Source organism: Glycine max, chromosome 6 (assembly GCF_000004515.6).
Source record: "Glycine max cultivar Williams 82 chromosome 6, Glycine_max_v4.0, whole genome shotgun sequence".
In the NCBI taxonomy this organism is placed as follows: Eukaryota; Viridiplantae; Streptophyta; class Magnoliopsida; order Fabales; family Fabaceae; genus Glycine; species Glycine max.
Genome location: NC_038242.2, coordinates 47,553,180 through 47,576,371, shown reverse-complemented (window position 1 = coordinate 47,576,371; position 23,192 = coordinate 47,553,180). Strand labels below are relative to the sequence as shown.

The 23,192-nt window shown below is 31.0% G+C and overlaps 2 protein-coding genes and 1 pseudogene across 3 annotated transcripts; 2 read left to right on the top strand and 1 right to left on the bottom strand.

Moving 5' to 3' along the window:
- Window positions 1-626: 626 nt before the first annotated feature.
- On the bottom strand, window positions 627-2,160 carry LOC100803858 (early nodulin-like protein 2). The gene is made up of 2 exons (XM_003526226.5): window positions 1,907-2,160; window positions 627-1,254 (listed from the first exon to the last, which is right to left on the bottom strand). Exons 1-2 carry the CDS (start codon window positions 2,079-2,081, stop codon window positions 863-865), a joined length of 567 nt encoding a protein of 188 aa, XP_003526274.1. The 5' UTR covers window positions 2,082-2,160; the 3' UTR covers window positions 627-862.
- Window positions 2,161-5,839: 3,679 nt separating this feature from the next.
- Window positions 5,840-11,031, top strand: LOC100803325 (switch 2-like; annotated as a pseudogene).
- Window positions 11,032-12,306: 1,275 nt separating this feature from the next.
- LOC100802452 (transmembrane E3 ubiquitin-protein ligase FLY2) lies at window positions 12,307-22,376 on the top strand. Of its 2 annotated transcripts, XM_003527376.5 has the most exons (15): window positions 12,307-12,868; window positions 13,732-13,804; window positions 14,902-15,029; window positions 16,183-16,298; window positions 17,170-17,230; window positions 17,969-18,035; window positions 18,153-18,230; window positions 18,452-18,609; window positions 18,733-18,792; window positions 18,934-19,027; window positions 19,754-19,921; window positions 20,526-20,854; window positions 21,214-21,330; window positions 21,415-21,576; window positions 22,188-22,376. In XM_003527376.5, exons 1-14 carry the CDS (start codon window positions 12,692-12,694, stop codon window positions 21,514-21,516), a joined length of 1,728 nt encoding a protein of 575 aa, XP_003527424.1. In that variant the 5' UTR covers window positions 12,307-12,691; the 3' UTR covers window positions 21,517-21,576; window positions 22,188-22,376. The 2 variants fall into 2 exon arrangements, with proteins under 2 accessions (XP_003527424.1, XP_040872653.1); XM_041016719.1 differs by having other exon boundaries at window positions 12,327-12,868; window positions 18,452-18,792.
- Window positions 22,377-23,192: the final 816 nt, after the last annotated feature.

The following is a 23,192-nucleotide window of genomic DNA, read 5'->3' as shown; positions in this document are numbered from 1 at the left end:
ATTTTGTGTTCAAATTCTGTTTTTTTTTCTCCATGCGTTTTTTTTTATAATTGTCGTTTAAGGTTTTTACACTCTAACCAAGAAAACCTATTTACTCCCACTACACCATTTTGATTTTTAGTGAAATTGTGAGTAATTTTCCTAAACCTTTCTCTTTTCACTTCTCTCACATATATGTTCTATAAAGTAGTAATAGTGCTATTCTAATCAATTTCTCTCAGTGTGTTTAATGCTTGTGGGAAGCACTAATTCACCCTTGATTGACAACAAGTATTATCATTAAAAAATAAACTTGGTTGGGAATACGTAATTTTTTTGGAGGTAGCTGGAAAATGGGATGGTAGAAGTTTTGGTCAAGTAAGTATCCACTAAAGTTTTGACCAATAAGTGTTCAGTTTATCTTGAACTTTTAAATTATTTATTATTTAATTTATAAAAAAATATGTTAAAATAATAAATAAAAATAAGAGTATAATTGACAAAAAAAATCAACATTTTATTGAATTTGAAAACGTTATATAAATGGAAACAACTTATTGTTAACAATCAAACACTTGAAAAGGAACTAAAAGAATACACATCGCAAAAAATAGACGAAAATATAAAATAAAAAAAAACACACAAAATTAATTACAATAAAATAATGTAAAATTTGTGAGTTATGCATCAACAACCATTCCACCACAACATTAACAAAAAACAAAAAAAAAGTTCAATCAAAGAAATCCTAAACAAAAAGAACAAAGTTCAAATCAAAACACCCATATAATACAAAGTACAAATCAAGGGGGAAACAATCATTATTTTTTTTTTTACCATCAGTTCAAACCACAAGTCCTCATCCATAGGCCACACCAACACACTAAACCAACCCAACAAAGGCAATGAACATAAAAACAATCCCCACACTCACACTCACACCAACCCTCCCTGAACCCGAATTGTCCGTCGTCGGTGTTGGTGCCGGAGAAGTCAAATCGGTTGCCGGAATCTTCTGCGGTGGCAGGATGCTTGCCGGCGGCGGCGCAGCCTTAGAAATTGGTTGCCTCACAGCCATGACAAGAACAATGAGCTTTTGACCGTTTTTGCAGTTATTAAGGTTGCCACTTATGAAGTAAAAAAGGCCAGAATTGGAAAGTTGGAAGGTTGAATCACCACCGTCCATCTTTTGTATGGGGTTGTTGATGTTGCATGAATCAAAGTCCTCCTTCTTCACCACCACAACCGAATCAATCCCTTTATTGTACTTGAAATCTGCATGCATGCAACAACAAAATATAAATTAATAAGAACTAATTAATATTCTATTAAGTTTTTCTCGATTTTACTATTTTTATGTAAAAACAAAATTAATATCAATTTAGTATCACGCATTAACGCAGCCAGCAAATAGTTGAATGGAAATTAAATGACTCAAATTCAAATGCGTTTTAAATTTGATTTATCAAAGATAAAAATAAGTCATATGTTCTTCATTTAACAGTTCCATTGCGTAAACGTTTGAATAAAAAACACTAGTAAATCACAAGAAACTAATTCTGATCATACATATTTTTTGTTTGAAAAAAAAAAGCCTCTATCTGATTTTCTTTTCATTAAAAAGGGTGAGAAGTGGGGGAAAAAAAGAGGAACTCAGGAAACATATAATAACTCAAATTCAAAAACAAGAAGAGAATGTAAACAATTTTTTTTATATGGAGAAATCAAACTCAAGTACAAATAGTTTATAATAGCTCACTTATATGGAGAAATCAAACTCAGGAAACCCACTTCGATGTAATGAAGTATTGCCTCAGTTTTCATTTATACAAAAAAAATTATAGTATATATTTCTTATAACAAGTAAACGGAGGAAGTTTAATCTAAATTTGATATATGTTGAAAATGAAAAAGGTAATGGACTTACGAAGAGTGTCATTGACTTGAAATCTGTTTCTTTGAGCCCAGTGATCGTAGTCTTCGGTAGGCTTCAGCACCCAACCATCTTTGCCACCAACATCAAATTGCCTAGCCACAACATGAAGCAACAACATAGGAGCCATCAAAATCAAGAGCCCCAGAAACCTATGGAATATTGCCATTTGAAAAACTAAAACTGAGCTTGCTAAATTGGTGGTCTTCGAATAAGAAGAGAATCAGAGAAAGAGATGATGAAATGTGTGAAGGGAGATAGGGTAATATATATAGTGAGGGTTGAGAAGAGGTAACCGTTGGGGATTAGAGCATGGAAAATGCTTTGATGGGTAATGGTAATATATTTGCTGGCATTATATTGGAATCAGGAGTGTCATCATAATTAGTGGGGGCGTTTCGAGTGTTTGTTTCTGTGGTTAATTTTTTTGAGTAATACTACGTCTACACTTGGCCACATGCAGTAGACTTAACGGTAATATTATTATACACTTCCTTTCAGTTCATAATTAATTTTTTTTGGTTTATTTCAAGGGATATATAGAGATGAATTTACACCTCATCTTAGAGTATGGGATGAAAGAAAGAGAAGATCAACAAGTTGTAAGTTTTTGTTGGTAAGTAGTATTTTCAATCTTTTTAAAAACGTGATTGAAAAAAAAAAACATTTCACTGAAAATATAATAAGATGAGTTTTTTTATATATTGAAATAGTTATTAATAAATTTGTGAATATTACACATTAATATCATGATTAAAAAATATTATAAAAAAGAAATAGAAAAAAATAATAAAAAAGAGAAAATAAATAGATATACTAATTTATATTTATTTTAACTTTGGACATCGTTGTAAGGTCTTGACTCAACGGTAATATACACACTTTCTTCAGTTTATATTTCATTTTTCGGTTTATTTTAGGGGATAATGATGATAAATATACACCTCATCTTAGAGTGTATGGAATGACTGTACCAAAGAAATTGGTGAAATTGGCCTGTACCAAAAAAGAGTGTGTTGGATGAAAAGAAAGAGAAGAAGAAAACAATATAATAATAAATTAAAAAAGGGAAAATATGATAGAAAAAGAAAAAATAAATATACGTATTTATATATTTATTTGACCTTTGGACATACTAAGGTGCTATAGACATATTTAGGAAAGTGTAAGAATGAAAGAGAAAAAATGAAAGCGATAGATTATATATATATATATATATATATATATATATATATATATATATATATATATATATAAGTTTAAAAAAAAGGTGAAAGGGGAGTTTCTTGTTGATGATTTTTTTTATTTGCATAATTTACATGACTGTTATATATATATTCTTCATCAAACTGGATATATATTTTAAGTCTTATAAATTAGACTGTAGGGTATGTTTTAGTAAATAATTCGATTAATTAATTACTGTATTTATTAAATAACTGCTTCTTAAGCAGATATTAATTTTACATATAAATTGTTTTTATAATTAAAAATAAAATAAGGATAAATTATTTTTTATATAAGTTGTAAGTTATTTTTATGAATTATTGTAGAAAGTTTATTAGAATATATAAGTTAAAACGACAGTTTATAGATATATTATAAATTATTTTTGTAAATTTTCTCAAACATTTATATAACTATTTATTTTATAAGGTATAGTATGACAAAATAAGCTGTAAACTAGTTCTTTTAAATTCAATGTTACGTCTATCTCAAAAATAAAAAATTGTCTAAAATAAAAAATAATCTTACCTGCACATAAATACTTTTATTTCGTAATTATATATTATGTGGCAAAATCAGCTGTAAACAAGTTCTTTAATGAAATTGATTTAATCTCTAAAAAACAAGTTCTTTAAATTCAGTCTTATTTTGCTCCTTTTCCAAGTCATGTTTTTGGCCATTCCAACCTGATGAATTATTGCACATTATAAAATTTAAATTTATCATTTTAAAAAAATATAAAACTTCCTTATCAGCACTTAATTTTGACTTGAAACATTTTTTCTTGTTTTGACGTGATTTTAAAATGATTAAAAGAAACATTTGGAGAAAGAAAAATAATAGTAATAATTTTAAAATTGTAAGCAAAAAATAAGAAAACAATTAAATTTGTTAGAGTGTTTAGGTTCATATGATTTTTAGCTGATATTTTTGTCGTTGCGGAAAATTGAAATGTTATGGAAATCAAAATTTGATTGGCTTAAGGAAAGATGGAATAATTGAGGACTTGATTCGAAATCAAATTAGGCTAAATGGTTAATCTGATGAGGAAAGATGCAATGATCGAGGATTTGATTGGACATAATTGATTGAATTCATTTTCTGTAAAGAGAAAGTCAGTCTGAGATATTAGATTGGGAGCTAAAAAAGAAGAGGAATTACAATTTTTTTTTAATTTTTAACAAAGCAATTAGAATTAACACTTAGAAAAGACCATAATAAAATCAGCCAGATCATGAGTACATGCAATGGATAAAATTTGTCATTGACGTAAAGTTATCAACAATAAAATGTCTGCTTATAATTAATACCTCCATATATAGGTGAACAATATCAGACCACAATCATTTTCTAAAAAAAAATTGAGACCACAATGCCATCTTCTTGCGATGCAGCAATTGCATGTCATCAAAAGAGAGGGAGACCATTCAGATTTCAGGTTGCGTGGTATGGTCATAAAGATTATTATTCTGAGATTGTGAAAAATGCGTGGTTAAAAAACTCGGGTCATATCTTCAACTCTCCAAGTGTATATTTGATTTTCAGTTAAAATTATTATGATACATGTTTTAATATAAATTTGACGAATAAAAATAAAATAAATCTAAAAAAATAATGATCTTATTATTGGTCAGTAGAATAACTTTTGTCTTAAACATAATTTTATAGCGTAAAACTAAACATGCACTGAATCATGTCATCACTATCTGGGAGTACTCTTGTTTTTTAACAGGGAGGTACTTGACAATATATTTGCCAAGAAAAAGGAATTAGAAGCTCGCCTGAGAGGTATTCAACGAAGATTAGAAACAGTAGACTCAACGCATTTGCATCTTCTACAACAATCTCTCTTTCTAAGATTTCTTGCTCAATTACCTAAGATTTCTCTCAGACTTGTTGTTTACTTTAATTATAATAAAGATAAAAATAAAATAACGATTTTAAATTATTTTTTAAAAGGAATAATGTAATATATTCTTAATTACCTTAGTTAAAACATACACATGTGTTAATAATAATTAATAATTAATTTAATCATTTTAAATTAGAAAATATACTTGTTCTATTTACATTAATAATTATATTATATAATGCTTGTTCTCTCTCAATTGCAAAAGATTTTCTTCTCCGACTTATTTACTTTTATTGTAATAAAAATAAATATAATTTTTTTAGATAAAAATAAATATATATTGAACATTAATTGATTGATTATTGATTATAAATTCTACAATATACTTTATACAAAAATAATAAAAGAAAAATCATGAAATTCGTTCTTAAAAGTGTAAAATGTTGATAAATTGATTCTAAAAAGATAAAAAATTTAAAATTAATTTTTAAATATACAAAAAAGTAAATCATTAATTTTATAAATAATTCAATCACAAATTAATCATTAAAATTTATAATTTTATGTTAAATTAATCTCAATAAATATAATTTATTATTAAATTAATATTTAAATATTGTGACAATGATAAAATAATATCAAATTTAACAACAATGATTAATTTATTTTACTTTTGTACATGGAAGTAATAAATTTGAATTTACATTTTCTCATGATCAATTTGCATCATAATTTCATGAATTTTGCTATTTATTCAAAATAAAATAAAATATATTGTAACAAAAAAAACCTTGGCCTTGGGCAACGTTGGAGAAAAGGTACCAGAAAATTGAATTTGGGAAGCGAAAATGAGTTTGGTGGTTAACAAGAATTGCAGTTCTGAAAACGAAGGTTTTGTTTTGTCATTAAAATTCAAAACTTTGCGCCTTATCAGCAACAACAGAATCCATGTCACTGCGGTCTCTGAAGGAATCTCTGCGACCTTGTTCAACCCTAAAACCCTCTTCTTCTTTTAACACACTCCAAAACCCTACAACAACAAGAAAAAGAAAAAGAAAAAGAAAGAGAACCTGAGATAAAGATAACAAAATTCGCTTCACACAAATTGCCACAGTTTCAGTTTGATCACACTGGACTGATCTTTGAGCCTCTTCTATTGTCCTCGCATGGAGAATTTCCCATGGTGCAGGTGTTAATCCCTCATACTCTCTAGTTATGATCTAACGCATTCAACCATAATGGTATATTTGACAAATAATCTCACCCTTTAAGCATGTGGTTAGAAGTTTTATCCATAGGTTTGTATGTGCATATGAAAAAACATATGTTGGGAGTGGTGAATTCTTAAGAGTTGGTTTGTGAGGAGATATAAAGGTTGGTCTGGTGGTGAAGGGAGAATGAAAGGGGAGAGGATCGCGGGTTTAAATCCTTCTACTAATAAAAACTAACAATATTAAAAATTAGATAAACAAATGTGTTTGTCTTACAGTTTCAATCCATCAGCACGCGTTCTGATGCATCCATCGTTTTGTTAATATTAACAATATTAATAAACTTGGAGCTTGTTCAACAGAAAAAGAAAAACACACTTAAATGGATCCCAGTGTCTTGAGAAATTAGTTGTTGGCTCCAACTTGGGATACCCTAAGTTCACAAAAAAAAAGGGTCATCGAATTCGACCTGAACAGTTGGATGAAGATCAGACAACTCGTGTTTTATCTTGGTAAACCAGACATAAAATATGCATCCAAGATTTGAACCAAATGATCTTCATCTAATGGTGTAGATTTACGACCGTGAGTGTGAACGCCTGTTTCCCTCTAGTTATATATAGTCAGCACAGTGATTGTATTTATGTGCAGGATAATTGGATATCATTTAATATGAAAAAAAAATCTTGGTAGAGTAGTGAATAGATTGCATAGTTTTTATGAATTTATTGAAAAATGTGGATTTTTATAGAAATTATTGTGGGTAGCAAAATGCGCTATTAGCAGATGTTTAGGTTTTGTAAATTTGAAACAAGATTGAATGTTGTTGTGAGCTGTTTTCACTGTTTCAGGTTCCTGCATCTATAAACTGTAAACTGCTTGAGTATCAAAGAGAGGGAGTGAGGTTTTTGTATGGTTTGTACAAGAACAATCATGGAGGCACACTTGGAGATGACATGTGAGTTACAATTTGTTTTTCTACTTTCTCTCTTTGGTTCCTCTTGTGCGGCATCTTTTTGTCTTCTTGAATTTCTACTTTTTTTCAGTGGAATGTTACATTTTTGGTTAAATGAAACTGAACATGAGACAGCTTCTCACCACATATCCTTACCATTTAAAAAACAATTTTTTTCTTTATCACTTAACCCCTTGAAGTTTGTATATTTATCACTTAATCCTTTTGAAGTTTGGTTTCAAGTGTTTGTAGATTAGCTTCCATTTGATTTCATTTAACTGAAAATGTAACGTTTTTATTTAAAACCAAAGTACATGGGGGTTAACTGAGGAAAAAATAAACTTTAGGGAAATAAGTTGAAAAACGGTAATGTTTAAGGGGGTAAAATCCATTTTCCCATACTATTATGGGTCATGTAATGATATTCCTGCTCCAACACATGGACTGATGGAATTCAATATAATGTTCATAATATCCTTACTATATAAAAAAGCGTTCATTCAAAATACATGACAATAATATTGTAGCTGTTTCAAGATAAAAAGATTTAGTATTTCAACTTAAATTAAAAGGTATTTTTTTTTATTATATTATATTTTCATAAAGGTTAATGTTTTAATTTTACTTAATTTGGGTTAACTGTTTCTTGTTTTAAATTTTTAATGTCATTTTTTTTATCGGTAAATGTTAGTTGTTAATATGTTAGTTTTGTTAGCGGGAGGACTTAAACCCATAACCTATCCCTCCCTCCCTCCTACTTTTATCATTAAACCGATTTTATATCTCTAATTTTTAATGGCATTTTAATATTGAGAAATTTTCTCAGTTTAACAAATGTATGTACTCTATCTTTATATCTTCTTTGAGTTGTTTTCTGAAGTCATAGAATCACAAGTTGCATCTTCTTGATAGAGGGTTATTCAAAGAGCATAAAGATTTGGAAACATTTCATGAGTTCAAGGGACCAATGACAAAGTCTAGAGCCAAGCTTCTACAAGAAGAGATGACCAAGAGGATCAAGGATGAACTACTCATCAAAGGAAAGAAAGGAGAAAATCACAAGAAGCTGAATTAGAACACGTTGAAAAAGATTGTTGAACAATATGTCTAGGCTTAGTGCGCGCTGCCAAGGCTTAGCACGAGCTGTCTGACTAAACCCAATTCCAACCCGAAGAGAAATTGGGCTTAGCGCAAGCTGTCTGGCTTAACACACATTTTTAGCATGAATTTACGAAAATTCTTAATTTTTGTTTATTTGTGTAATGGGCTTGAACTTGATGTAAATAGGCCTTATTAAAGACTTAGTTATCTTCTTAAGCCTAGTTCTATAAATACTCAGAAACTCTTAATTGTAAGAACTTTTGATATAATTGAAATTAAGCTTGTGCTTAGAAAGAGCTTAACCTCTTCTTTGGTTTTTGATTGAAAATCAAATGAATTCTTATCAAGGAAGCTATTCCTTTGTAGCGAATCCTCTTTCGGCTTATCGATTCTTTGTGGATCGTGACGTCGTTCTATTCATCTTCTTCATCTTATTCATATTTTCTGTTTTTTTGTTCTTGAGTTCTTGGAAGGTCAACAATAGTGATTCTTGAATTTACATTCGAAACGATCCGAATCAAGCGTCCATAGCTTGGATTGCATCACTTTTGATCCTATTTGAGCCCTATAAATATGTTGACTTTTCTTCTGTTTTTTGTCTATATTGTTGTTACATTTTTATACTTCTGTATTTTTGTAAATTTGGTTCATTTCATTACATTTCAGCTGTAATAACTAATTAGTAAATTACCAAGTAGAAGTTCATTTTTGAGATATTGAAATTTGAAACAGGGTTCTTGGAAAGACCATTCAAGCAATAGCATTTCTTGCTGCCGTCTTTGGTAAAGAAGGACAATCTACTCTAAATGAGAACCGTGTAGAGAAAAGAGATCATGCATTAATAATTTGCCCAACTTCTGTTATCCACAATTGGGAGAGCGAATTCTCCAAGTGGTCTAGCTTCAGTGTTTCCATTTATCATGGTGCAAACCGGGACCTGATATATGATAAATTGGAAGCAAATGAAGTGGAGTTACTCATTACCAGTTTTGACACATACAGGATTCATGGAAGTTCCTTGTTAGATATCAACTGGAACATTGTTATTATCGATGAGGCTCATCAACTTACGAATGAGAAATCAAAACTCTATAAAGCATGTTTAGAAATTAAAACCCTAAGACGCTATGGTCTCACTGGGACTGCAATGCAAAATAAGATCATGGAATTGTTCAATCTCTTTGATTGGGTTGCACCTGGGTCCCTTGGAACACGGGAACACTTTCGTGAGTTCTATGATGAACCCCTTAAGCATGGCCAGAGGTCAACTGCTCCTGATAGGTTTGTCCAAATTGCTAATAAGAGAAAACAACACCTTGTGGCAGTTCTTCAGAAATATCTGTTGAGAAGGACAAAGGAATAGACCATTGGGTATCTTATGATGGGGAAGGAAGATAATATTGTGTTTTGTGCAATGAGTGATGTGCAAAAACGTGTTTACAGAAGAATGTTACAGCTTCCTGACATTCAATGCCTTATAAATAAGAACCTGCCTTGCAGTTGTGGTAGCCCTCTTACTCAAGTGGAATGTTGCAAGAGGTTAGTACCAGATGGAGCTATATGGCCTTACCTGCATAGAGATAACCATGATGGTTGTGATTCATGCTCCTTTTGCCTTGTCCTTCCATGCCTTGTCAAGCTCCAACAGGTTGAATGAGATCTTTTAAATTTCTGTCTCTATTTTTTATTATACTGTCCTTGCAAAATATATTGTTAAGAGCTACTTTATTCATAGCACTGGACATCAGTTGCAACTTGATTTATTTGTTGGAGTTTCTGCTTTGAAATTGTAGGAAAATATTTATTATGATTCAACTCAATTGTAACAGGGAAGAGAAGGGAAGGCAATGGCTTAATGTGAGAAAAATATATATTTTTTAATCTATAGAGATAAGTAGATGATGACAAGGATATGAATATTCAGTTTGAAAAGTATATGGTTTGACAATAAATTTAAATCTTGCAAGTGAAACTCAAGCACTCTTTATTTTATGGTGGTCGATGTTGCTCATTGTTTAATGGCACCAGACTGCAATCCTTATATTTATAAAAATGGTTTCCTTTTATTCACTTTTTGCTTACAGGTAATTAATTGGTCATCATTCTAGATCTGGTTTATGTACAGGATTCTCTATTTTTCACATTGAATTATGTTGAATGAAATCTATGTATTCTGTGGAGAAATTAGTGTATACAAGAGTTTCAGGATTTTATATATAAGCAGCTTTCAAAACCAATGCTTACGGACAATACTAAGGGAAAAAGAACTTGTAACTGAACTAAGGATTTGTGATTTGAATTGCTAATTTCATTAATGCTTTTATTGAGATCCTTAATGTACAGTTGTATAAGGCACTATTAGTTTTGTAGCAATTATAATCCACACTTATTTTGACAGAAAAGTGTGGAGCACTGTTGCCTTGCAGTTCACACCGTTTAATGGTCTACTTACATGAGGAAACTTATTTATGATCATGCTCATGATGCATCTTTACATCATTTTAATGTAACTCTTGTTTGTGTATCTTTTTGCTAGATAAGCAACCACCTTGAGCTGATTAAGCCAAACCTCAAAGATGATCCTGACAAACAAAGTAAAGACGCAGAGTTTGCTGCTGCTGTCTTTGGCCCTGATATTGATTTAGTGGGGGGAACACACAAAATGAAAGCTTCATGGGTCTCAGTGATGTGACACATTGCACTTGAAAAATGATTGTAGTCATGGTTTTCGCAGAGTGACAAAGTTCTTTTGTTTAGCTATTCTGTAAGGTGAATAAGTAATACACCCTTCAAATCATGTTTGATAATTTTTCTGGTTGCCTATTAAGTTGGGATGGATTTTTCACTATAGTGAAATTCAAGTTACTTTACTCAAATTTATGTCTTTTTAGATTTCTGCTTTCAAACTTAAATGCATAAGTCTAGGTTGTACTGTAGAGAACTTCCTCTTATGTATAGCCTTGATATGTAAATTACAATGAGAAAGTTTTTAATATGTAAATTACAGGAAAACTTTAAAAAAATAATGAGAAACATAATTTTGTAATTTCTAATAAAAAAATTAATCTTAGTTTGTTAACTACCCTTGAGATACTTGCTAGCATTTGTCTTTAATATTTTGTATTTTAAATATTTATTTTATATAATTAATTTTTAATAAATGCATGTTTTTAAGTGTATCAATTATTTATAACACATATGTTTTGAATTTATCACAAATAATTTATATTATAACACAAGGTTATTTCTAATTATTGATAATTAAAAAATAAATAATGATAATTATTGATAATTAAAAAATAAATAATGATAGCTTAAAGAAGCTAGAGTATAGGAGGAGTAGAGGGAATTTTCGGTGGAGCGTAAAATGCATAGATGAAGGAACACATGTGTTTTAGCCCAAAATTTTCTCCCAAATAATATAAATAAATTAAAAAACTATCTAAATAATACACTCCAAAAATTATTTACATCAATCATATAAATATTATAGCAAATGAGGAATTCATTCTCCCCAAATTGATTTCTTACTTATTATATTTATTTTTTAAAGTAATTAAGAAATTGGTTTCCTATAAATCAATCTCTTAATTACTGTTTTTTTTCGTCCATTTCTTTTTTTTAGAACCAAACCGAATTTTAACCTGTTTTTTATTTGTTCTTTATTAATTTTTATATATATTAATTTATAAAAAAACTATTTTCTATATGTTGTTAGTTAATTTTAAATTAATTTATTTTAAAGAAAACAGTTGTTATCCATTTTATCAAATAATATTTTTTAAAAAAAATTAATCCTTAAGTGAAATATTTAGAATAGGTGAGATAATTTGAAACTAAACTTAGAAAAAAAAACTAAATTTATCTAGATTGAAGAAAAAAAATACAAAAATATTAAATAAATAACTCATTAGCATGAATAAAATAACACAAAAAATCATCTTTATGAAATATACTTTTATATTTGTATTATGTTTGCCTGGCACGTGAGAACACCTCCCTCAGGGCGCGTATACATTTCCCAACTATAGCAAACCACAGCCAACCTCGTCAACCATGGCTCCTCTTAGTCCTTGTCCTTGTCCTTCAAACCCCACATTTCTTTGTTTTTTATTTTTATTGTATAAAAATAATTGCCAATTTTTAATCACAACAAAGGTGGCTTCATTTGGTGGCAGCACACCTTGCTGTTGAAGCGAATTTTGTTTCCTAGTCGTTGCCCTTTCACTCTCTCTCTCTCTCTCTTATCTGAATCAACCTCTCTGTGAGTGAGGTGACTCGTTGTTGTTTGTGACCCTTTGACTCTATTTGAAGCAACCCTTTTTGTCTTTCTTAAGCAGTTTCCTGTGATGGGCTTTGGATTTCTCTTTTGGATTCCCTGTGATCATCACCTGGGAAGTGTTGGGTTGTTCAAATTGAAGTTTTTGTGAGGAATGGTGTGTTTGGGGTTTGACATGGTTGAGGTTGACTCTCAAAGATTGAAACTTGAGAGGAGGGGAGTCGGGATTTTGCTCAGAATTTCCTGTGGGTGGTTGGTGTTTATGCTGTTTTTCAGTCCTGTGGCAGGTTTGAGACCCTTGAGGGACAGAACTAATTCATGGGGTGATGAGGTATGTTTATTGTGTTGTAATTAGTTTTTGGTTGCTTTGTTTGCGATTGGTTTTGGAATTAGCTCCTATATTGGTTTTTTGGAGTGTTAATCAGTGGATTGTGATTGTAAATTTGAATCTAGTTTGTTATGCTTTTGTTTTGGCCTTGAAATTGATCATTTCTTGCTTCAAGTTTAGTTTTTAATGGTAAGGGGTTTGCTTAGGTGTTACTGTTTTTTTTTTTGTTCTTTTATTTTTGCCTGTTGTAAAGTGGAAACATAAAATTTGATGTTCAATGTCAAGCTATAATAAAATAAAGCAATGTGGTTTTAGGAACGGGCTTATGGCATTTGTGTGTAGACAAATTTGAACTTATCTTTCTTGTTTAACCCTGAAAGTGGTTGAGGGTAGACAAATTTGCCCAGACCACATGGCCAATTATTGCTATCTTAATGTGCTTATAATTTATATCATGTGTTATCATAAATCCGTTGATTGGAATTCAAACAAATAACAATAATGATGAGCACTTGCAAACATCATTACTTCATATTTAAACAATTTGTTGTGTACATTTTTTGTGGTTGCCCACATTTGCAGAATGTGTATTTAGAAATAGATGACTCATGAAACACATTGAATCATCAAATGAGAAACAAATTGAATCTTTTACAATTAAGTTTATTGTAATGGACCATTTATTTTTGTTGTGTGTTTTAGTTGCAAGGTCCTTAGCATTCTTCCTAGGACTATCATTTTACCACATCTCCACAATGCAATGTAAATTATCATTAGAAACTAAATATTATTTTCAGTGATAAACTGGTATTTAAATGCTTGTGTCAAATACATTCATTTACTTGTATTGACATTGCTTCTTTCAGTGGGTTTTTACAAGAAAAGACGAAAGTGACTTAGGTCCATTTTCACAATGGAACATAAGTGGAACTTACAGAGGTTGGTATTCTTTACCTACAGAAATGTATGTTTATGTTGACAGCATTGGGGTATAGTTTTGGTTTGTAGAGCAAATGTTTGATGTAAATTTTTTTTATCAGCAAATGTTTGATGTAATTAGTTGCATAGTTGGATGTATTTATGACTGCTGAGTTACTACTTTGTTGAGATCCCATATTGACTTTAGATATGGCCAAATTAGAGTTTATAAAAGCTTGGGCAATCCTCACCTCATGAGCTAATTTTGGGGTTGAGTTAGGTCTAATCCAAATTCAAGATGGTATCACAACCTATCCTAGATTCAGGGCCACCCTTGACTATCCAAAAATCTATCTAGTCCTGTGATTTTCCCAATGCAATATATATAAGAAAAAATCCAGTCCTACAATTATGCAATTTCCATGGTCCTCATGTCCAATCCTAGGCATGTTGAGATCTCATATTGACTCTAGATATGACCAAAATAGAGATTATAAAGGCTTAGGCAATCCTCACCTCAGGAACTTGTTCTTGGGGTTGAGTTAGGGCCAGTTCTAATTCAAAATGCTTAATGCTTAGTTGGTGTCTGTTTAGACTATATCTGAACTTTCACAAAGTTACATGATATTATCATTTCAAAATTGTCTTTTCCGGGCCTACTTGAATTTTTGAATGAGCTCAGACTTTTCAATTTCGTGGATCAAATTGTCTTTTTTGAGGACCAAAATTGTTGCTATTTGGAGAGCCCAAGGCTTTATAATAAACTTGACACTAGAATCCCTTACTATCAATATGGGATCTTGCAATTGGATCCTAATGTATGCTTCTTACCTTCTTGCTTAAGTTAATAAACATTCTTAGTTGACTGCTAGTGGATAGAGAATATAATGGCTTATGGTGTAGCATCTGTTTAGAAAAATGGACACTTTGCTCACTTGGACCTATGGCATTTGGACTAATCATGTAACAATAAAAGGAATTTTGTTCAATTTATCAAAATATGCATTTGTAAATGAGTGCTTATTTGGAATAAACTTTGTTTGCTAACTTATTTTGGAATGAGTTTACAAGCTTGTTACAGTCTGATGATGTATCTATGCTGCCCTCTTTGAATGCAGGGAATTGGAAGTTTATAGATACTACAAATGCCTCTACCGGATTTCCAGACATCAGAAAAATAAATGGAAATTCTGTAATTGAATTAGTTAGTATGCCCACAAAGATAACTGGTGTACACTATGTGCAGGTGAGTCATTGAACTATATGGCTAGTTTCAGAAGGAAGTCAGCTTTCACATGTGATCCAATTTCTTATTTGTTCTCTTATATATTTAAAATAACACCAGCTTCTAGTGAAGAAACTTCTAAGTTCTCTACCTTGAGTGTTTAAATTCTATTTACTTACTAAGGTTCCTTTAAGTTAGTGAACTTCCAGTTCTGTCCTCGATATGGCAAAGAATTAAGCAAAGTTGCTCTTTTCATTCTGTTTTTTCTTCACACATGCATTACTCCATCTTAATTTAGTTGAAGATGATTTTTCAATTTAGCGTAACATATTGTACTACACATTCAAACACAGCCCAATAAAACTTCTAACATAACAAGTTCCTAGCACATAAATAACCCTAGTATTCTAACCCTTAGTATGTAATGGATGCATTGAATAGTTGGGTGTTTTCTTGTAAATGAATCAATATTTCAAACTCATCTGACAGGGCCCTATTCAGTGTAAAAAATGCTTTGGTATAATGGCATAAAACAATGTCTCTAAGGACCTCTGAGTCTGTCAGCATCAGAAACAATAATAATCTCTACAGATCCTAGATATGTTAGGGACCATATTTTTGACAGTGTCAATCAATGTTGCTGAATCAAGTGTATTTGGTTGGAAAGAAATGTGAGATTTTTCACTAGTCAAGTGTTAGTTTTGGATTTCATTTGGGTTAGCTTCTTTGTGGTGTTACCCATAACCATAAGGTCTTTTTAAGGAGGTCTCTTTGGTAAATATTCAGAGAGATTGGTCATTGGTGTGCTGTACTGCATGTTTCATGCTCTTAGCCATTTGTTTTAGTTTTTTTTGTCTCTTTCTCATTGTAGTTTTCATTATTATTGAAAATTTCTTATCCTCTTGTGTTTGTCTTTATCTTTTCTTTCTATAAATTCTTTGTTCATTTAAAAAAATGTGCATTTTGAATGTTTCATTTTTCTAATGTATGTGCATGCATTCATCATAATTTAATCTGGGTTTGAATACCATGTTTTGGAGATCATGTAGCCAAATGCATTATTACCCTTTGTTGGATTAAACAATTATACATTTTTGTATTGATGAAAGTTTATAGATTCAGTCATGTCAACTTCTCACAAAAATTATATCTCTTTGTTATGCTTATTTATCAGGGGGTAGTCATATTCCATGATGTATTTGACAATGAATACAATGTTGGTGGAGCTCAAATCAGAGTAGAAGGTGTGTATATATGGCCATATAGGCAGCTTCGAATGGTAGCCAACAGGTGAACACCAATAAGTTGTGCAGCTCAATTTATATGCTGCCTCATTGCATTCAGATGCCTACAGCATTGAGTATGAGAATGGTCTATTCTTTTTATCAGGGCTAAATCTTTTTAGATATACATTTTGCAGATTGCTATATGATAAATGATTCCTTTCTTGCCAATGCAGTACTGTTTATTTACTAGAGGAAATTGTAATTTACAAATGAAAAATGGCTAATTAAGTATAAATTGCTAACTCTGCATTCAGAACTTAGTAAGCACTGCTACTTGATACCATTAGTTTAGCATAAAACTGATTGTGATCAGCTGCTAGTAAAACAAAGAGTGACACATTAAATTAATCAAGAAAAGCTCATTTTTTGTTTGGCGGTATAGTAAATGACATGAAGGAATTCATTAGTATTACTTAAGACATGCCTCATATTTCTAGTCTATGTATCGGCTTAAATTCAATTTTCATACTTTCTGTCAAATCCATTCTGGCTTGTAGAAGCTATCAGCACCCTGAAGGGTCTTATCTGAAAAATTAACTGGCATATTTTGTTTTCTAATGTAAGAGATTATGAAATAGTTCTGATTTAATCTCATTTCTGTTCAGTTGGACCTTGCTTTACTTTTCTCTGCTTACCCATTTAGGCATAATTTGGCAGACAAGTTGAGATATGTTATCATGATTGTTTAAATTTTTAAAATGTCTTTTCTTCCTATTTAGGCCTTTTATCTTGAATCATTTCCTTAAAGCTCTATGTCGTTTGTTGAGTTGTATTTTATTTGATAACAATAATTAATATACAATTCAAATAGTGGTGCCAAGTCTATAATATTTAAATGTGCTGAATGATTTCTTTATTCTTTTCTCTTATTGCAGTGGAAAAGAGGGGGGTTTAAATCAGGATGGAGATTATATTTTATCCAATCCATATCATCTGGTATTGCATCTTTTCTTAGTAGAAAATGTTTATTATTCTTTATTCTGTATAATTGGCATTTCATAGAGTTGTGGAATTTAAGGATGGTGATTTGTGTTATCCTTTTCATAGGCTTGATTTTATTTGACAACATAAGCTCATCTGTTGTAAAGAAAGAAATTTCTGATGTGTATTAGAATTGCAATCCTAAGTCATGTACTCATGTCTATACACGGGTGGACTAAAACTGTATAAGGAATAAGCAATATATCATCCTACTGAATGTTAACAGATGACTATTACGCCCTGAATTATAGGCACTAATTCTATTAATCACATATTTAATCTTTGCTTTTTGATAGCTTGGCCATACTCTCTATTTTTTGGAAGCTGTAAGTTATTATCTGCTGCAATATTCTTCTGCCAGGGCCTGTAGGATGTTCTCTAATATGGCCTCTTTTTTTAGTGTGTTCTTTCATCTTTAAATCTTAATCTTGACTATATTAAAAATTTCTAAATGTTGGAATCCCTTCATATCTCCTCAAAAATATTCTCGAGTAAGATCACATTTAGGTTCTATAGAGTGAAGTGTGGACTTAAGTTGGCTGCTTGTCATTATTTCAATGCAATCATTTCAGGAGAGTAATTGCTAGCACATTCTCATTGTGAATGTGTTTGTAAAATATTATCTTTGTTACTTTTGGGAGTATAATGAGCATTATAAATACTTAATTTCTATATATGGCTTTCTGTATACAGCTTGGAGTTTTCTCATCTCAAGTATTCCAAGAGCCTTCACAACATAAGATGTGGAGAAGAAAACATTGTAATATATATACTTCATTAGTATACTTTGAACCAAAGAGATCCCCCCCCCCCCTTTTTTTGTTGGTTCTCGTTGTAGTACTAACTTGCTATTTTTTATTTTTTACCCTTATTGCAGCTCCATTACATGGCATGGAGAAACATTGCAATGTAGAAATCGCTGCACAGGTTTCACGCCTGTCATCATCAAAACATGGTACTTGAGTTCTCTCAGCGTATGAATACTTTCTGTTCCTTCTTGTTTTTCTCTTTCTTAATATACATATTGAACATTATATTTCATTTGTTTTTCTCTCCAAATTTCACTCAGATGTTATGTTGTAACCTGAGATATTTATTTCTGTTTTTGTACAGGTTTATTTCAGAATTATTTTCTGTAATTAATTTCCTTTATTTCTGTTATATGCTTTCTTAAAGAAGGGGAGCATGATTCTTTTCAGTTAGAAGGGTTAATGGAGAGTCCATCTGTGGATAACGATGGGGACTGCTTCTCGCCTTTACAGTTAAATGCAACATCTATTAACATTGAAGTCTACTATAATAAAGCAGTGAACTATACCTTGATGGTTACTTTTGTATCCTTCAGTCATCAACATTCTTTCAGCTTCAAAACTGTTATTGTGCATTACTGTGTGTTTTCCTTTCTTCACCCTGTTATTGTGCATTACTGTGTGATTTCCTTAATTTACTTATACCAGATCTCATTTTTGCAAGTTCTTCTATTAATTCGGCAAATGGAGCATAGCAACACCCAATCTGTAAGAAATGCTTCAAAATTTTACTTGCAATTTCATGTTATAGATTTAATGAATTTAATTTAGGTAAATGATTCAATATTTGAATGAATCTACTGGACAATGTTTCATTATAATGAATATGATTCATGTATATCCTTGCAGGGGGCTGCTAAGGTTTCAATATTAATGATTGGTCAGCAAGCTATAGTGGATGCTTATCTTTGCCTTATACATTTGACTGCAGGAATACTAGTTGGTAAGTTCTCCAAATAAGTGCTAAGGATTTTCATATAATCACTTGAGATTGCTCAACAAACGGTTCTCTACCTGTCCTCCTATCTGGTATCCCTGTAGAGTTTTGAGCTACCGGTTTTGTGGAGATATAAAATATCAAAGCATCCTTTTTAGTTTGAAGAGGACATCAAATATTTTTCTTTACCCTTAAATTTCATTTTCTGGCCAGCAGGCTATAACCATATTTATCTGGGCTGTGTGAATACACATTGGTGTTTGTATCCCCCCTCCCCAAACACTAGCCATAAAAAGAAGATATCAATCTTGACATTGAACCTAATAGTAATTGGATATTTATACTTGGATTTGATGCACAAAACATGCATTCATTACCACCTTGCACCTTCAAACCTAATCTCTTTGTAATTCACCCCTATCAAATTAGTTCAATTACAACATCCAATTCCTAGAGCAACCCAGAAAATTATAGTATACAAGTCTTTAAATCTGTACCATGTCAAAAGATCAATTATTTTCTTTTGGTTCATAGCAGTGTATGAAAATTATGAATTAGTTTGGAATAGGTAATAAGTTGATGTTTGTGCCCTCCTGGTAACCAAAAGAGAAGATTATAAATATATTTGTGTTCAAAAGTATATTGCTATGATAGATGTGACTTTAGTGGTTGATTATTCTCTTTTTTCTAAGCTTGTCCGATGAATAATTGTTGTCACTTCCTGCCATGCAGAATCCTTGTTCAATGCTTTTGCAACTGCTGCATTTTTCAAGTTTGTGGTTTTCTCAATATTTGAGATGAGATATCTCCTTGCCATCTGGAAGGCGAGTAGGCCTTTGAGCAGTGGTGAAGGTTGGGAGACAATGAGACGTGAATTGTCGGTTTTATACAGTCGTTTCTGTAAGTGCTCATTTATTTAAAGTTTCTTTGGCAATCTGATCTTGTTATCTCATCACTGTGGATATGCCCTGGAGTCATTGGTTCCATAGGATCCATGATCATGTTATGTCTTCAAGTTTTGAACTGTAATAGTCACATTACATCTTAGGAGCCTGGCAGCCAGCCAATCAACTTTGGGGTAATTTATTTTTATTTCTTTATTAAGTTATGCTGCTTGCTTGAAAATACTATAGGGATAAATAAAAATACTGTTTTGTTATCTATGATTATCTCATTTTATAGATTATATTTGCGTTTACCATGAACAGATGAACTTATGAACACAGTAAGAATTAGCCAAGGTTCCTTATGTTAAATAAGCATTGGAATGGCAAATATCTGAGTATAAATTATCTGTTTTCATTTGGGATAGGCTACCTTTGTACCATATATCGAATTCCAATGCCCATATCGTAAATTCATAATATTTTCTATTCCTCTTCATTGTTCAAGCATGCCAGATAACTCCTGTTATATGTTGAGTTACTTCAACTGGCGCAAAGATTTCCTTTTATGTAGAAGTAGGGCTTGGATTTAATCTAACTGTTTTTAATTTCTCTTGCAGATGGGATCCTATTGGGAGGCATACTGCTCATGTATGAATTCCACTATCATTTGAGACTCATTCTTCTTCTTGTATACTCCTTTTGGATACCTCAGATAATCACCAATGTTATTCGTGACTCACGCAAGCCTTTGCATCCTCATTATATCTTAGGCATAACTGTTACTAGGCTAGCGATCCCATTATATATTTTTGGTTGTCCTGACAACTTCCTGCGCATAGAACCAGATCAGAGCTGGTGTGTTTGTTTGGCTATATTTGTTGGACTTCAAGCTGCAATTCTCTTGCTTCAGCACTATTTTGGGTCCTTGTGGTTCATTCCTCGTCAGGTTGGACCCAACTCTGTCTTGATATTTTTTAACCACTTTTACTCATTTGATTTCATCTAACTCTTTCTAAATTGAAGTTAGTTTTTTTTATGATTATATTTAGTTATAACTGATTTGCCTATGATCATTTGAAGGATTTGGTAGACATCCTACAAATATGGGTGGCTTAATTATCTATTTTGATCATATTGCTCCATTGTATGGGCTACTTTGTTTCATTTTGCTTAATCATGACTCACGAGCATAGTATTGATAATAACACATTGTTTTGGGTTCTTGCCCCTTGCTTTACTTAACTGAGCAATGAACATGCATCATAATGCTTCTCTCTCAGCTAACTTTATCTTTTTCATTTGCAGTTTCTACCTGAGAAATACTGCTATTATAGGAGGTTTGCTCAAGATACAAACCATGCCACAGACTGTGTTATATGCATGACGGCCATTGATATTTCTCCGCGATCTAACGATTGCATGGCATGTGAATGTAACCTTGGTCTATTCAAATTTATCTTTACAATCTGAACATAATCTAAGTCTAATACGCCAACTCTTCCACAGGTGACCCCTTGTGACCATTTTTTCCACTCTGGCTGTTTGCAAAGATGGATGGATATAAAGATGGAGTGCCCTACTTGCCGACGCCCTCTTCCACCTGCATGAAGAGATTTCAAGTGTTCATATCAATAGGATAAACTTACACTGCCCAACTACATAATTTTGGTAATATGCTTAGTGGCATCGAAGAAGTACATTTTTATTTGTCTGATATATATATTATTGACTTTAATTTTTATGCATTGTTAGAGAAAATAATTTTACACGGTTAATCTGTTTGAAAATATAGTCGGTATAACTTTTAAGGTGATTATTGTAAAAGTCAATAAAAATTTTATACATAGTGTTTTGTAATTGAATGATAATGTAAAAATGTTTTACACTATTTAATCTGGTGCAAGAGAATGACACCTCATCTCAGCAAAAATTTGTAATTTGATTTTTTCTTCTGATTCCATATGTTAAGATTAGAGCTCTTGTACATAATTTTAAAGACAATGACACATAACTAGTTACTTTTTAAAACAGGAAATATATATATATATATATATATATATATATATATATATATATATATATATATATATATATATATATATATATATCTTCGTTTGTGAAAATATAAGGGTACTTTTGTGATTCTGTTCCAAATTGAACTTAACATTTACTTAATTTTCTAGTCTTTGCCATATCTAGAGTCCAATGGTAGTCAATAACATGATTTCATGTTAACTGTTAAATTTGCATTTTACAATTTTTTTTCTTGTGCTTTGCAGGTTGGGATTGAATCCATATTCCGTATAATTGCACCTTCAGTACAATACTGAAATACGATACTTCTCACAGTTGTATCATGCAGCATTGTTATAATTTTAGACCTTTTTTTTTTCCTTTTTCTTTCACTGGTTATGTATCAATATCAAGTTGTACATTAGAAATTCATTATGATGATCTTTTGACATCCATCCTGAGCTTTTGGTTCATCTCTTTATTTTCCATTAGTGCTAGCAAGTTTGTTTTCCCACACACGGTTTTATGTACTTTTTATTTAAATAAAACTACATTTTTTACGTAAAAATAATATCAAATTTAACAAGGTGATCGTGTTATAAAAAGAAATTGGGACCATATAAAGATAAAATAATAGGTAAATTTTCAATTTAGCACTGATATGTAATAAGTTACCTGATATTTGAATAAAGTTGATCATTCCTCTTTGCCACCGTAGAAGACAGAACAAGAACAATTAACACAAAATTTAAACACAAAATGGTGGAGCAATGGTGATAAACATACCATGGTGAAAAAATGAATGGTAAAATTATCACTTAAGAATTACGTGACTTAAAAAAAAAACTCACATAACTTGTTTGTTTTGATCTTGATTATTTATGATAAGATCTGGTGATTAATATCTCGAGTTTAATCACTAAAAGTGCATAAGCTTTCACACAATCAATCAAAAATCATAATTGATATCACTTTTAAAATAATTATTATAAAAATAAACAAGTTACATGATAATTTATAATTGAATAACAATATAATTTTATATTATTAATATATAACCTATTTTCTTCAATATTTATTATTTTCATTCTCCGAATAGGAGAAAAAAACGTCTTCACTATATACATCTCTCTATACGCATATTAAAAATATCCATGTATGAAATACTTATTTTTCTTTATTTTCTAATATATCTTAAATGTAAATGAGAATGTAAAGAAAAAATAATGGAAAACAAACTTTTTTTCATTAAGTAATCTCATAAAAATGAA

Excerpts from the sequence above, each read along its gene's own strand:
- LOC100803858 (XM_003526226.5), bottom strand. The coding sequence starts at position 2,081 with ATGGCAATATTCCATAGGTTTCTGGGGCTCTTGATTTTGATGGCTCCT. Across the intron at positions 1,255-1,906 it reads TCAAGTCAATGACACTCTTC|ATTTCAAGTACAATAAAGGG; the intron begins GTAAGTCCATTA and ends GCATGCATGCAG.
- LOC100802452 (XM_041016719.1), top strand. The coding sequence starts at position 12,692 with ATGGTGTGTTTGGGGTTTGACATGGTTGAGGTTGACTCTCAAAGATTG. Across the intron at positions 15,030-16,182 it reads CTGGTGTACACTATGTGCAG|GGGGTAGTCATATTCCATGA; the intron begins GTGAGTCATTGA and ends CTTATTTATCAG. Across the intron at positions 18,793-18,933 it reads AGCATAGCAACACCCAATCT|GGGGCTGCTAAGGTTTCAAT; the intron begins GTAAGAAATGCT and ends ATATCCTTGCAG.